The 15,421-nt window shown below is 32.7% G+C and overlaps 1 protein-coding gene across 3 annotated transcripts in view; it reads right to left on the reverse strand.

The window, feature by feature from the left end:
* The window catches only part of LOC108002084 (A disintegrin and metalloproteinase with thrombospondin motifs 9), a 116,437-nt gene extending 103,227 nt beyond the window's left edge, over positions 1–13,210 (reverse strand). Inside the window, exons 1-3 of one of the 3 annotated variants that reach the window (XM_062079147.1) lie at positions 12,914–13,171; positions 12,245–12,270; positions 371–1,375 (exon numbers count right to left, since the gene is read on the reverse strand). In XM_062079147.1, coding sequence (XP_061935131.1) covers positions 371–632 — 262 coding nt within the window. In that variant the 5' untranslated portion in view covers positions 633–1,375; positions 12,245–12,270; positions 12,914–13,171. Of the gene's footprint in view, positions 1–370; positions 1,376–12,244; positions 12,271–12,913 lie in introns of those variants that run through there. The other 2 variants (XM_062079146.1, XM_062079148.1) reach the window with 2 other exon arrangements.
* Between the last annotated feature and the right edge of the window lie 2,211 nt (positions 13,211–15,421).

Raw genomic sequence — 15,421 nt, forward strand, 5'->3', positions numbered from 1 at the left:
GAATTTTAATGAGAATATATATTTCCGCGAACGGAATATTACTTTACGGAATTTAACAGATTAAACTCTTCAACGATCCAAAAAAGATTAATGGCCAGGCATCGTAAACGGCACTATACTCATCAATCGTTTCCATGCAAAACGATTGACCTTTCCAAGATCGAATCCCATCGAGCCGCAATAAAATCGAACATAACTTTCAGCGTCTCTCGCATCGAAAGAAAGAAAGATAAAAATAGTCGTATAAACCTTTTATACGCGCACACTAATCCTCTTAAGATCATCTTAGAATATACTATTTAAAATACTTAATTATTCACATTATATATTATTCCAACAAAACGAAAGAAAAGACAAAAAAAATCCTTACCTTCGTTACTGAAGCTCTCCCCCTCCTCCTCCAACATACGCACTCCTCTGACGGTGGTGGACGACGCGTTCTCAACTCGCACCCCCGACAAACTCTCCAAAACCTCGACAACCAATCCATCCACGCTCTTCTTCTCGACCACCTCCTCCTCCTTCTTTGTGCGCGCACCGGTCCATAATACCATAACCAGGAGCACGACGATCAACAGCACGATGCTGATCACAGCAGCGACGATGGAGGCGCGACTCGAGACCCGCGACATGTCTGCGCGCTCCCCTTCCACGGCCACGCGTTTACTCGTTTCGCCTCTCTTATATTATTATTACTCGCCTGTCCCTTGCTCTGAACGCGGGTAAAAAGAACGCTTTTCTTTTCTTTTCTTTTCTTTTGGAAAAGGGAGGAAGACAGAAGAGGAGAGACGGATCCCGATCGCAAGCCAGGGCGGTCAGTCGATCATTTTCGTCGATCTCTTCGAGCCACGAGACGAGGAGAGAGGAGGATTATCGCGCAGGCACCATTCAGGTGATTCGCCACTCCTGAACAACCCCTCGAGCGCCCATAGAGGATCCTCTCGACGGATCTCGACGACCTCTCCCCCGCTCTTTTCCCTCCTCCTCCTCCTCCACCAAGCGGATGGATCCTGTTTCTTCCTCTCTCCTTCTCGCCCTTGGAGAAACGAGCCGGCTAAATCCAACCGGGATCCAACCGCGGTACGCCCATTAAGAAGCGAGACGATCCCCGATTCGACGTGCACCGCGTCCTATCCACCACGGTGTCGTTACCTTTCCTCGGCTGGCAACGATTCTCCCTCGCGCGAGCCACGATTACGCTGTGTTGCGCTGGTTGCGGGGCCAAGTCGATTTTCACGCGGTTAAGAAATGGGCATTGCAGGAGAGTTGGAAGGATTCTTTTCTTTCTTTGAAATTTCGTCGATTTATCGGTTGATTGGGCACGATAGGGGTAGATTTTTGGTCACCTCGTCGCTCCTTCTGCTCTCATCCCGGCCTGAAAATGAAGAAACGGATTTTTTAATATGTGACTCGTTATCGTTATTGAGTTGTATTATATTGAATGGAAATATAAACATTAATTGGAATTACGATGATTTGTCGTTAAAACGATATAGAATTTTAGAATTTCTTTTCGTTTTCTTGGAAAAGATTAAAGAAGGGCGAGCTCTTGAGAAGCTCTGTGCTACCGTTTGATAAATAGGCAAAGAAAAGTGAAAGCCAGACAACGGGCGACTAACTGTTAATGTTGGCCAAGATAACCGCGCGCAGATAATTGAATATCGCTACCTTAATTATAAAACCTGTTAACTCATCAAAATTTCAAATTTTAAACGTTATAATTTCCTCCCCTTTGGATAATAATTTCTTTTCCTTTTTTTTTTTCTTATTATAATTACGAAAAATCAAATTCTTCTTTCATATCTTTTTAACACCTTCGATAAATTATATAACAACACGATTCGGATAAGATGCATTCACATAATCCTGCCGATTGAAATGAAAATTTACTACATGAATTTTAATTTTAATTCATCGATCTTAAAAATCTCCGATTGAAAATATCTCTCGTACGCTTATCCATCCAACTAGACTCATCCAACGGCAGGAAAGCAACGACAACAACAACAACAACAACGAAAGAAAAAAGAAAAAAACCAAAGAAAATTATAACTTAAATTGGTCGTTAAAAACGACCATTAATCAATTAAAAACTCCACACATAACTCACCAAGCAATATTCATCCAACGACAGATATTCCACACACAATTCACAAGCTCGCACAAATAATAATAACCATGCACGAGTCGGATCCGTCCAACCGTGGCGGGAAAAGTAACAACAAGAGGGAGGGAGGGAGGAGGGGAGAAAAAGGAGGGGGAAAAAAAGGAAGTAAAGAAAGGGAGGGAAGGAAAAAAGGGAGAGAAAAAAGGGGAAAGGGTCGAGAAAACAAAGGAAACGACGACGAGGGAAAACATTTAGACACGGTCAGAGACGGGAGAGAATGATTTCCACGATGAGGTCACCGGCACGGGAGATGATTTCTCCCGTGTCGAGCAATTTAACCGTGCGAATCACCGTGAAACCGATTCGTGTCGCGTTAAACATTTACGACGCGGTGCGTCGTTCTCTTATCGCGCGACACGGAGACCACCGCGCAAATAAATTTCCGATCGTATCTTCGAGAAAGGAAGGGAGGAAGCGAGGAGAAGGATTAATCGACGCGTCCCTGATTGGATCGAGCAGCCGCGTTAATTCGGAAATAATTGACTTAAGCCACGCGTGATTGAGCTGAAAATCATCGAACCTCCTCGAAGAGGTGGACCTGGAGGGAGGAGGGGAGATACTTTTTTCTTCTTCTTCTTCTTCTTCTTCTTCTTCTTCTTCTTCTTCCCCTCTTTCTTTCCAGTGTCCAGTCGAACGCGAATGAACGAGGAATTATTTATATGGAAAGGTTGAAAACGAGGAAGTGAAAGAGAAATCTTTCTTTTTAATCTTTGCCAATAGTTTAGATACGCTCGAAAATTGGTAAAAAATTGGAGAATTTAATTGTTGAATTGGTGAGGGAAAGTGAAGTTTCAGGAATCGAAAAATTCCAAGGAACGAATTGTAAAAAAAGAAAAATGGAAAAATTAAAGAAACTCAAATATTCGAAATTTCCAAGAATTCAAAAAATCTCCAACTTTTGTCGACCGATCGATGCAACACGATCAACGGTTTCCCAGTGCAAGATATTTCCTTTCTCTCATCGTGGATGATTTCTCGACTTGCTCGATTCTTTTTTTTTTTTTTTTCCTTTTTTCTTTATATTCCGTTCTCGATCTCCGTGGCTGGGTGTCGTAAATTAGAGCTCAAGGGCTGCCACGTCTGGGACCACACCGCGGCCCGCAATTCAATGTGAAGGATCTCGTTTGAAAGTGAGAAACAATCTCAACTGTTATTTTTATCGAACCGTCGAATACTTTTTCTCATGGTTTCCAACTTCAAAGAGGGGTTAGAGTTTTGAATTTTCGTCGTGTATAAATTCGAAACTTATGGGAACAGTATGTTCTCGAGCGATATAGTATGTTCAACCTCGTCGGAGGTTAATGATCACGTTGCTCGATATGGTTAGATTATACGGTTGTAATTTAGAGAATGAATCACGAAAGTGTTTTTAATGCGATCGATGAAGGAAGTATTTTTGAATGAGAATATTTCAATGATGATACTTGATCGCTCTTATCTATGATATACGATGTATTTAACATTTTCACTCGAATATATATCATTTGGACCTAGTGAGTTTCTTTTTTGTCTTAAATTTTCTTCAGAATGCTTCAAAACCGTTCGAGTTTTTTGGAAAAATCTGTAACTTCGGAATAGAATTGAACTTCAATTCGGGAAAATTCGTTCAAAAATTAGAATAAAAATCGTACGACGAAGATTTAAAGGTGATATTTTTTCAATTTTGCAATGCAAAATTTCGTTTCGTTGTGATCTTTATACGCGTATACAGCGTTCATATTGGCATTATTGTTGGTATTGGAAAGATCAACCACAATTTAATTTGGTCTCTTGACCAAGAGAACAGAGACGGAAATCGGTAATTAGACCACGTCAGACGGTATGTATAAATAGCGCTCAACGATTTCTTTCAGCCGTTTCACATCGAACGGTTCTTCGAATCTTATGTTCGGTTCTCTTTAATTGCAAAATAGCCCGCCTTCCTATCTACGAAAAATTTTTTCTCTATCGTACACGTTTCGATTATCGCGATCCATTGAATTTAAAGTTTCAGGATAGAGCGAAATGAATTTTGGAAATAAACGAACGAGCAAATTATCGACTATGATTTTCTCATCCTTGTTTATATATATATATATATATAAAATTAGAAAACGATATCGCTCGTTAATATGTGTACACTATATTATGTATAATATACACGTTGGCGATACCTTGAAATATCGAAACACCAGAATCGAATTTCGAAGTTAATTCCCCACGCATCTATTGCGCACAACGAGCATTAATAAATGCTCTCTCGAAGATTCATTAGCATTTATCAGGCAAAGAAAACACCATCGATCAAGGATCGAATAGTGGATTATTCAGAGAACGCAGTTAGCCGTGGCCAGACCTAACAATCGCCAACTTAAAAATCTCAAGGATTTTTTCGTTCCACGACCCACACCGGTTCCGCGAAATTTTTAAAGGTGCGTCAATTTTTTTTTTTTTTTACACCGTGAAAAAATTTCCTGTCAACAACTATCACAATATCAGTTATTTGTGTATTTTTATTTTTACCGAAAAATAAGTGAATTTTTAAAACGAAATACATACATTTCGTTGTTTACAAAGAGAATTCAAGTGCTCCTTGCCGAAATTAATAATAACTTTTATCGAGATCGATATCTATCCGTTGAATTGATTAATTCAAGTATACATAAAGATTGTTACTTTTTATTCCACTGTTAATTAAATAGTTCCCTTTCGTTTCGATTCATCGGCAAGGAAATCCGTTTAAATGAAGTTTCACCCACGACAAAAATAACGCAATCTCCTCTGACGGTATCTTTAAGGGTTAACGAACGTCGGTGAACATTTGCAAACATTTCGCGCGGCATTGGATATACCCGACTTAACGAACCTACGAGCCGTAGACCACAGAGAGTCCTCTTTGCCGTCGTTGGTAGAAAATCAAAGAGTCTAACAACTCTCTCGGAATAAAAGCAACGAAACCCGTGTATGTAACGTATACTTCTGCGATCCGCGTGCAACATAATGGCCGGTTGTATTACCCGCTTCAAAAATTTTCCATCTCGCGTTTGAGACGTTCGATCTTCGCGTTTCTTTCTTTTAATATGAATAAAATTTCGAACGATATTTCAGTTGTTGACAACAAGTTAGCTTTGGGCTCGAGCAATAAAACTGGAAATTTCAAATATATAATTTTTCTAATACGTAATCTAAACGTTTATTTTTAATTTGACATTCACTTCACTTTTGCGCAGTCTTTAAAAAATTGTTGAAAATAAAAAATATAGATTTAGAGAGGATAAAACTTTCGAAAATATTTATCGTTTCGAAAGTATCCCTCGAAATGGTAATACCGCGTTTAATAGTGAAAATAACGTGACTGGTCGCGATGATTAATCGCGAGAAATAAAATTATTTCGACTCGCAACGAATTTTTATTATTTATCTCAGCGCACGAATCATTGGCCGTGTCATAAGCGCGTTATTTCAATCCTGAATTTTCTTTCTTCTCTTTAACTTTTACGAATTTATATACTAATAATCGAATCGAAAAGCTATCCTCGTCTCAAATATTCAAAAGAAAAACGAAAAACAACCAAATTTTTCTTTCTCCCTTACGATTAATAATAAAATAATTAATTCTCGTCTAATTTCCATTTGAATAATCTTGGACGACTCGACAATTTTACCTTCCCTCTCAAAATCCCCAATTAACCAACCTTCCCTCCCCCTCTCTCTCAAAAAATCTTCGATAAGACGAAATCTTCACAACTCAAACAACGTTATCTCGTTCCCTCGAGATCCAGAAATTCCCCTCCCCCGACATATCTCTAAATAAAAGGAGGAAACGCTTGATACGATATTTCGACTAACGAGAATGCTTCACCACGGCGCCGTACGGAATATACACGCGGTAAAACGCATACCTCGGTAATGAAAGCTTAGAGAGGAGCATTAGAGAGGAGAGTCTGCGGCCGCGACGACGTCGTCGCCGAGTGAAATATAAAAGCGACGCCGGGCTGCTGACCTCGCCAGTCACTTAAGGTCTGGGTCAAACTATTCTCGTCGCGTACCTTTCCTGGTCCGATTCATCTATCCATCGATCGATCGATCTTTGTCGCGAATTTCTGTCCGCCGGCCAACGGTGTTGACACGCGAGTAATTTCTCGCGTGTCGATCGAATCGAGACACTTGCGAAACATTGTTGAAACGTATATTCGACTCCTCTTTTGTCCTGCGTGATTTGATTGGATATATATGTGTGTGTGAGAAGATTTCGAAGCAAATTTGGAAGTTTGATTATTGAAAAATTAGAAAATTAGAAAATTAAAAAGTGCGGGCATACGAGAGAAAATGCGCGAAGAATTGAGAAGTAATCGGAGAAATGGATAATCGGGAAGTGAAATATCAGAATCGTGATTAATATCGATATAATCTTCGATATAGATGCACGCTTTAATAACCGTCTGCTGATTAAGTCATAGATTATAAATCGAGGCGGTTGATTGAATATTAATGGGGATCAGATATGCACAACTAATAATACATTCTATAAACGATTACAATTGGCGGCGGTAGCCGAGCTTGTGTAAAAGGAGAAACAAAGTTCGTTACGCGGAACTTTGCGGAATAAATTTCTCGAGTGCAACGGACGACTCGATCTTGCCGCAAATTGCACAAGCATTATAAATGACGGACGGAAAATCTATCTCGGGAGCTCGAGCCAATAAAATCTTCGCTAACATTTCCCCTAGTATAAATTTCCTCTAGGATATTATACATCGAATATGGTCATACTCCCGAGAGATAAAATTTATTAGCCTCGCTCATTTTCCTATCTTATCACAATCCATGCCAATAACCGAGGAAAGTTATCGATTTTTCCCTTCTTTGTTAAATTATATGGAGGAAATTTGAACGGGTTTGGGAAAAGAAAATTCTGCTCGATCAACAAATAATAATTGTAATTTCCAGCGCTTGTAAACGAGCTAATCTAATAATAATTGAATCGGCCACGTTTAAACGATTCACGACCTCGTACACCCCATTTCTAAATGGGGCATAGGAGAATCGTTTAGGCAAATTCGCGAGGCGACCGTGCGCGTCGTAAATACTCGCGGCGCTCGGGGCACGTGCACGGAGCGGAACTTAAATCTTGCACCAGCTGTGTTCCTCGCGATCCGCTCGCGCTTTAATATCATTCGAAGCATCCTGAACGAAGCAGGCGTTCATTAAATTTCAATTCGCATGCCATGCCGCCGCGAATAAAATTCGAACGTGCCGCGTCTCGCCATCTCTCGCGATGCGCCGTAAACAAAGCGAGGAGGGGGAAACAATTCGAGGATTTTACGAAGCGATTTCTTTGTCGAAAATTTAAAAAAAAAAAAAAAGAATAAAAGATCGAATATGATTATTCGCTTTTTGATATAATGAAAAATCGAAAGATCGAAGTAAATTGCAAGTGGAATTATTATTATTACGAAATTATTTCTAGCCGATTCAATAAATGGTTATAATCCGTATCTGTATTTCTCTCGACGCGAGAAGAAGAAGAAGAAGAAGAAGAAGAAGAAGATAAGCAACATTTCGAGTGTATCGCACATCGTACGACACTTTAGCGAAAAATTTTAAAAATAACAGCAGCCTGGATCTCAATATAAATGTTCTTTTTGATATCGTGCCTCCTTATCGTGCGTTGACCCTGACGCCGGATTAAATTGCCACTAAGATTTGCAAACTCTCCGTTTTCGATTTCAATTTTTTAATCGAAGGAAAATGCCCTCTCCCAATAAACATTCATCCATCCATATCAAAGAACATATCAACACGCAAACTTTTATCCACAAATTCAATTGTAAACTCTCCAAGAATGCCAAGAAAAAACTGTAAACTCTCTCAACAATCTCTCTTCCCGTAATATATCCTCGCGCGTTCCGCACAAAAGGATAATATCTTGTCCTTATAATCGAAGTCTCATTTCAAGTGTGCGCGATCATAAATAAAGGAGTGGAAAATTTGTTTGGTCTGGAAAAAAAGGAAAGGAAGAGAGAAGAGATGGAAGGAGCGAATCGAATGGTCGGCAGGCGATATTAACGAATTCAGAACGGACACGTTCGGATGTTAGATCGGCGGCGTAGTGTCACGTTACTTCGCAATGCTTCGGAATGCAAAATCGCGACGACGAACGAGCTAGTCTCGTTGCTTACGAAGGCCTCTCTCGGGTCGCTTCAAAATGTCGAAACACCGAGATCCCGGCCCGAGGAACTGGAGAACCGACACGGTGCACGGACTCGAATTCGCACTCGGTTGCGTTTTCGTCCATTATACGTGATCTTCCTTTTTCCTTTGCATTTTGTAATATAATATTTGCCATACGCATGTAAAGGTGTTAATTTAAATTTCTTTTGTGAAGAATGATTCTCGGTCGCTCGATTCTCTCCGTTAATTTTTTTTTTTTTCTTTTTACGCGCTCGTGAAATTATTTCCACGAAATTTTCACCCATTTTTCTCCGATTTTTGGTTAATTTTTTATATATGTATATATATAAATAGATTTGTCATAAGGTTCGATCAAGTGTCCTCTCACGAATGAGAAGATAGATCTCTATCTTTTTTAATTTTGATTTTTAATTTTTCAGTATATGTATTTCGTGATCGTTAAAGAACAATACAATCTTTTATATCTTTAGCTATTTATTCAGTTTTATACTCGACATTTTTGAAAATCGATGACAATATTCTGCTGTTCAAAATTTAGATGGATATTTGTTTTAAATTACCAGCGAATACAATTTTCAACAAGTACATAGGCAAATGGTTCTTTCGACTATTCTCAAAAATATCCATAACTCACCCCGTTAATTCCGTAACAAAATGAAATATTTATATCACGGTAGACTCTCGCCTCTTAATTAACCAACGGGATATATACGATCTCATTTGTTTGTCCCAAATAAACACGAATCGCGCAATGTAAGCAATTTAGGGGATAATTTCGCGATTTACGATTCGGTAAGTATATTCGAAGTGAAAATAAATCAAAGAAGGCTGGAATTGTAATAACAGCGAATGAATTGAAAGGAAAACAATCACCTTTGCTAGGGAGTCGGTTATATAGAATAAGAAAAGCTGATTTTAGAATATCTATACTTATCCAGAATTTATTTACAAAAATTTTCATTGTACTTCCTATATTTGCTCGTTCACTTGTTGAATCGGTAACGAATAACCGGCAAGTAAGAAATTTAATGATCGGATATAATGTTTCATCGATCGATCTCGCAAGGAAAGACTCGTTGTCCTTCGTTTTTAGAAAAAAATTTTTGATTCATGGATACTCGATACATTCGACGTGGAACAAATTGCGGGAAAATTGAGTTGCGTACATTATTCGTTATTTATTGGTATCTATAAATATTTCTTACCGGATAGAATTCTTATGAAAATTTTTTTTACATCATCAAATTAATATTTTTTTTAATTAAGTTCGTTTATTTTTAATTTCGATGTTTCGATTTTGTTTGGAAAAATTTCTTCGATAAATATAATATAATAATAAAATCGAGATACTCCATTGGCAGCTAATAATGTTAAATTGTTAAAAATTTTTTTCAGATAATATCAGCAAATTACCCTATTTTGTAAAACGTGATAACTTTCCATCAAATTTATCGATACATTCATTTTTAGGGTGAAGAAGAAAATCAAAATGTATAAAAAGGAAAGGAAAGAGGAAGAAATTTATTTCAAAATCGAGATGAAAAAATGAATGATAAGATAAATGAAGATGAATTCGTTTCAAAGAGATCAAACGGAATTACTTTCAAGACGAGAAACATTCAGTGACATCTTGTTTAAGGGAGGAAAGAAAAAAAAAAAATGGAATGTGACAAAATGAAACATGCGATTTCCCTTTCGAGAACGCGTCGGTTAACTTCCGCCTGTTATTATCGATTTTTAATTAAGTTCGGAGCTCGATTACAAGAAGCCGCGAAGCTCGTTTAACCTTTATTTACGGCCTTCGATATTAATGCATGAGAATGCAACTAATTTACAAGCAAAATCACCGGAATGAAAAGAAAAGATGAAAGAGGAATAGTGATTTTTTTCGAAACCTGTTCGTAAAACGAGTGGATCAACCGTGATTTTTATCTTGTTTAAAAAATTGCTTTCAACTTTTTAAAAAAAAATCTTTTATTTTTACAAAGAAAAATGAAAAAAACCGTACGAGGTGAAAGAGTTTTGTGTAAAATGGAAACAAATGAAAATTCAATTTTGTTATTATTATTTTTATTTATATAATATTCTTTATTTGATTTTCTTTAGTGATATCATGTTTGTTAAAAAAAAAGTAGATTCCAAAGAAAATCGTTCTAATGATCGTGGTAAAAAATTATTTTATATTATTCATATATTCAAATAATTTCTTTCTTTATTATATAATTTTTGTGCAATTATAAATATATTATTCGAAATATAATATATACTATTCAATCCAAATTAAATCGAATATTTCAATGTAAATTAAACCAAATGCAACTAGACTAATCGAACTTTTGTTTCACGATTTCTGAAAAAATTAAAGATTTATATGATACTTGATAATATTGATGCAACCTTGATGCAATGTTATATCATTATTTTTTAATGTTATATCATTTCGTCTCGCGTAACCTTTCCATAAAGTTCGTACAAACTGTGATACTCGACGATATGATAAAATTATTTCCCTTATTAGCAAAAGTTAACATTACCATAGAATAATCTTATCTATTTCAAGCTATTTTACAAGTAATTTATTTGGATTCTCATAAATAATATATGAAGATAACGTGCCTCTTAATTCTACTAAAATCATTGAGTCTCAAATATCTCAATCTTTCAAAAAAATTGTAACAAAAATAGTGCAATTAGCGAAATTAATAATTATAATGACTGAGCTTTTTTTCTAATAGATATAAATTTAATTTATAACAGGAAAGGAATAAATTAGATCAATTTACAGATTAATCTATTTTTCCCTATTGATAATGTTAAAGATATGAATGTTTTAATATTCTAAAGAATTAATCAGTAAATATTTACTTTTTAATAAAGATAAATTGCAAAATATATTAGTTTCTGTTAAATTTTTTATTTTATAAAACATATATTTAAATAAAGAGAAATAATTATTTAATTGAAAAATAAAAATAATATATCTTTCTTTTTTTAATATATATTAAAATTTATTAAATATAAAAATCGCGAATAATATTTGACAATATATATTTCAAAATTATTTATGAAAATATAAATTAAATTTAAATGGAATAAAATAAAATAAATAAAAACTAAATGAAAGATAAATTAAATAAAATTATCATTATATAATACTTGATCCTATTTCAATTTTTAATTAAACTTTTAAGAAAAATTAAAAATTTTTCTATTTATCGAATTTGCAAAATTTTGATAATTAAATGATAAATAATTATCTGCATCTTACGTTTTATATCATTATTGACCTTTCTTTTAAATGGTCAACTGGTGACGTTCGTAAAATTTAAAAAAAAATACATATGAGAAAATAAAAGAGACATACACAAGAAATACCAGTACGAAAATAACATGAACAAAAACAGATTTAACAGAACTATCCTGTTGAATATCTCTGTTCGAAATGAAAAGTTGAAATAAAAAAAAAAAAAGATGGAAAAATCGATCGATTTTGATGAATAATCTTGGTCTTTAATGATTCGACAATAAGAAAATAGAAAATATAATATCGATATATATAGAATGTTAAAGTACTATAATATTATTATAAATAATTTTAAAAAAGGAAAGAATATATAATAGAATCTTCGAAAAAGAATTTGAATTTTCTAGCACTTTCAAATTTCCGCGCCAAAAATGCACCACGTTTTAATTGTCAATGTCAATGGAACGAAGAAAATTTATGAATCTATTATGTCTGAGCCTAAACTGTACTAGAATAAAAACATAAATAAATATTATATAAAATTATAACGCTTCGAATCTTTTTTCTCACGCAGACAGCCATTTTGTTAAAAATCATTGACACAATTGCATATTTAATTCATGTCGTTTGTATTGGTTAAGATATAAAACAATTCTTACCTTCTATTATGCGAAGAAACTTCGTACTGCATAATATGTTTTTACTTTTCAATATTCATTTATCAATTCATTTCTGTATTCATTTCTTCGAATTCTTGATTTCACGAATATATAAAAATCCTGACAATCGAATTTCACTCGATATACGGAAGATATACTTGACAAACAAATAATAAACTATTTCCACAAATTTTAATATCGATATATTACATTTTTCTGTTATAAAGAAAACGCGATATACACAATTTTATCACAATTTTATAATATTTCAAACTCCAAATTCCACTGCGACATATTCGACACTGATCAAAAGTGACTTGTTACATTACTAACGACCAATTAGACTATTTCCCTCCAAAATAGCGTGGAGCAAATATGAACTACGTATATCGAGAGTTTCGACTTTTAATCGATAATTCGTTTATCACATCTTTATGTCATGACAAAACAATAATTATACATTTATGCGAAATTGAAAAATGCAAATATATTTTATATTCATAAAAATATAAATTTACACAAATATTTAGGCTAATCATGACTAAATCTCTATAAAATATCCCTACTATGCGATATATTAGAAAAGAAATAATTATCGATTATTTCGAATAATCGATTGATCCACGTGTTTCTCAACTAGCGAAGCACCTGCTGTAGAATCGAACCTACCTCTCGATTCGCGATCGGTGTTCCAAAGATCGATATCGATTGTTCGGAACCACAGAGTCTTCTCTGACACTTTTCGACGTCACACCGTAATATTTCAACGGGGAATTCGAAGATTGTACAGAGTGAACCGTAGACGAAACTCGCGTAAAATTGAACGAAACGGCGAATCGTGTGTCGAGGATGACGACGAAGAAAGAAATGAACTGAAAACACGCGACACGAGCCGCTAGCACGCACCGACTGAACGTGAACGCGAACAGACTGGTATCGGCCACGGGCAGCAGTCTCCCTAACAACATCATCCCCACCACAGTGCCATTGAGATGAATTTTTATCTAGACCGTTATTCGAATAGAATTGTATCCGTGTACACAAGATTCAAAATTTGCATCGAATGGTACTGTAATTCAAATCAATTGCTTCTATTCTGATAGTGGTAAATAAATTCTACAGGATCGAATGTTTTCGATCGATAAACGGTTCTTTTTAATATGATTTGAAGAAAAAGTTAAATATTGTGATTTATGTGTGAATGTGTAATGAGAAACTTTTTAGTACTAAGATAAAACAATTTTTATTAAAAATAGATTATAAATAAGAGATGTTTGAAAATTGAAATTATCATTTTTATAGTGAATACTTTTTTCTTTCTCAAGTGAGTAAATCTTATTATTTATATTGATTTTTAATATATTTAACATATATAAATAATAGAATGTAATAATAAGATAAATGAAGTAGAATAGAAAAATAGAATTAAAAGTATTTAGTAATTGTTAACAAAAAGAAAATGATTATTATTAAGAAAAAACTATAATTTTTTAACTTCCTTACATATATCATATAATAGAATATATATAGTATATAATAAACATATAGTAATCATTTATCTTTATCTATGAATATTTAATCTATCTATGAATGTTTAACAAGTTAAAAATATCTACAATTATTACCATAAAAAGATAGAAATATAAGATATTAAATATATTGCTTAAATATTTATATATGTTAAATAATTAAACAAATTAATTTTAACTTATTTTAACTTTCATAAAGATTTTTGTGATATGTTTTATGGTATTCATATCATATTTTAATAATAATAATAATATTTTTATTTAATTTGATTTAAAATAAAAAACTAAGAAATAATCATATAAAAATTGAAAAAAAAGAAAAAAGAAATAGAGATTTATTGAAAATTTAGTAAATTCGTTAATAATAATTGTACAAAATTGTTAATAATAAAACATGATATATATATATAAATATAAATTATTCCTTTTTCACATAATATGCATATGTTATTATGCATATTATATTACTAAACTATTAAAATACTTTTGTAAACAACAATTAAATATTTAAATTAAATTTTTAAAAAAAATTTAAATTACAATTTAAATATTATTAAAATATTATTTAAATTATTATTTAAATATTATTATATATATAAAAAAATTTCAAAAATTTATATTATATTTTTTATGCAAATTTATATATTTTTTTTCAATTTTATTTTTTTCTAGTTTGATGTAGTCATAATTTTAAAAGTTTATATTATTCATAATATTATATTATATAATTTAAAAAAAAATTATAGAAATTTTTCCATATTTATTTTGTTATAATGATATTCAATATTCAATATTATTCAATCAAATATAATTCTAAATACATCTTATTCAATCAAAATGTTTTAAAAAATTATATTTTTTAATACATTGAAAATAATTTATAAATCTAAAGTAAAAATTTTTTTAGAACAAATTATAATTATCTCTAAAAGATTGTTTAATATCCATAATTATTTGTTATAATATTTAACATTAAAAAAAAAACATTTCTTAGAAATTTATAAAATTTAAATGAAAATTTTAATCATAATATTGATCAATTGAACAATAGTAAATCTTATTATAATAAAATTATATTTATAGAACATTATAGCATTAATAAATCATTTTAATAAAATATTGAAAAATATAATTATACTTAAATGAATACTGTTTAAAATATTTAATTTTACAGATAACTACCTGTGCTGTTATCGATACGATAGATAACATATTTGCCCATCGAGCAACAGTTACCAGATAGGAAAAATACACAGGCAAATTCCGCTATTATATCAAAAACGTCGAAATTACATTCAGTTTTTTAAAATTATATTTGATTTTCGTATTTAAAATTTTATTTGTATATTTATTCATAAATATATATATATTTCATCATACGAATAGATGTGAAGCTACTATTATTTACAAATTGTAATTTTTTTTTTAATGTAAATAATAAGTTTTTTTTTCTTTTTTTTTATTTAGAAAATAAAATTTATAACAAAATTAAATGAAACATTATTCATAATCATTTTGTTTTTAGTTTTTTGAGTTTTGCGATCAATCATGAAGTAATGGTTTCGAAACATTGAGTTCGAAATTCTGCATTTGTGCAAACAATAATTTGTATGTAAAACGATATCGATAAAATGATGATTATTGTTAT

Source organism: Apis cerana, linkage group LG9 (genome assembly GCF_029169275.1).
Source record: "Apis cerana isolate GH-2021 linkage group LG9, AcerK_1.0, whole genome shotgun sequence".
Classification (NCBI taxonomy): Eukaryota; Metazoa; Arthropoda; class Insecta; order Hymenoptera; family Apidae; genus Apis; species Apis cerana.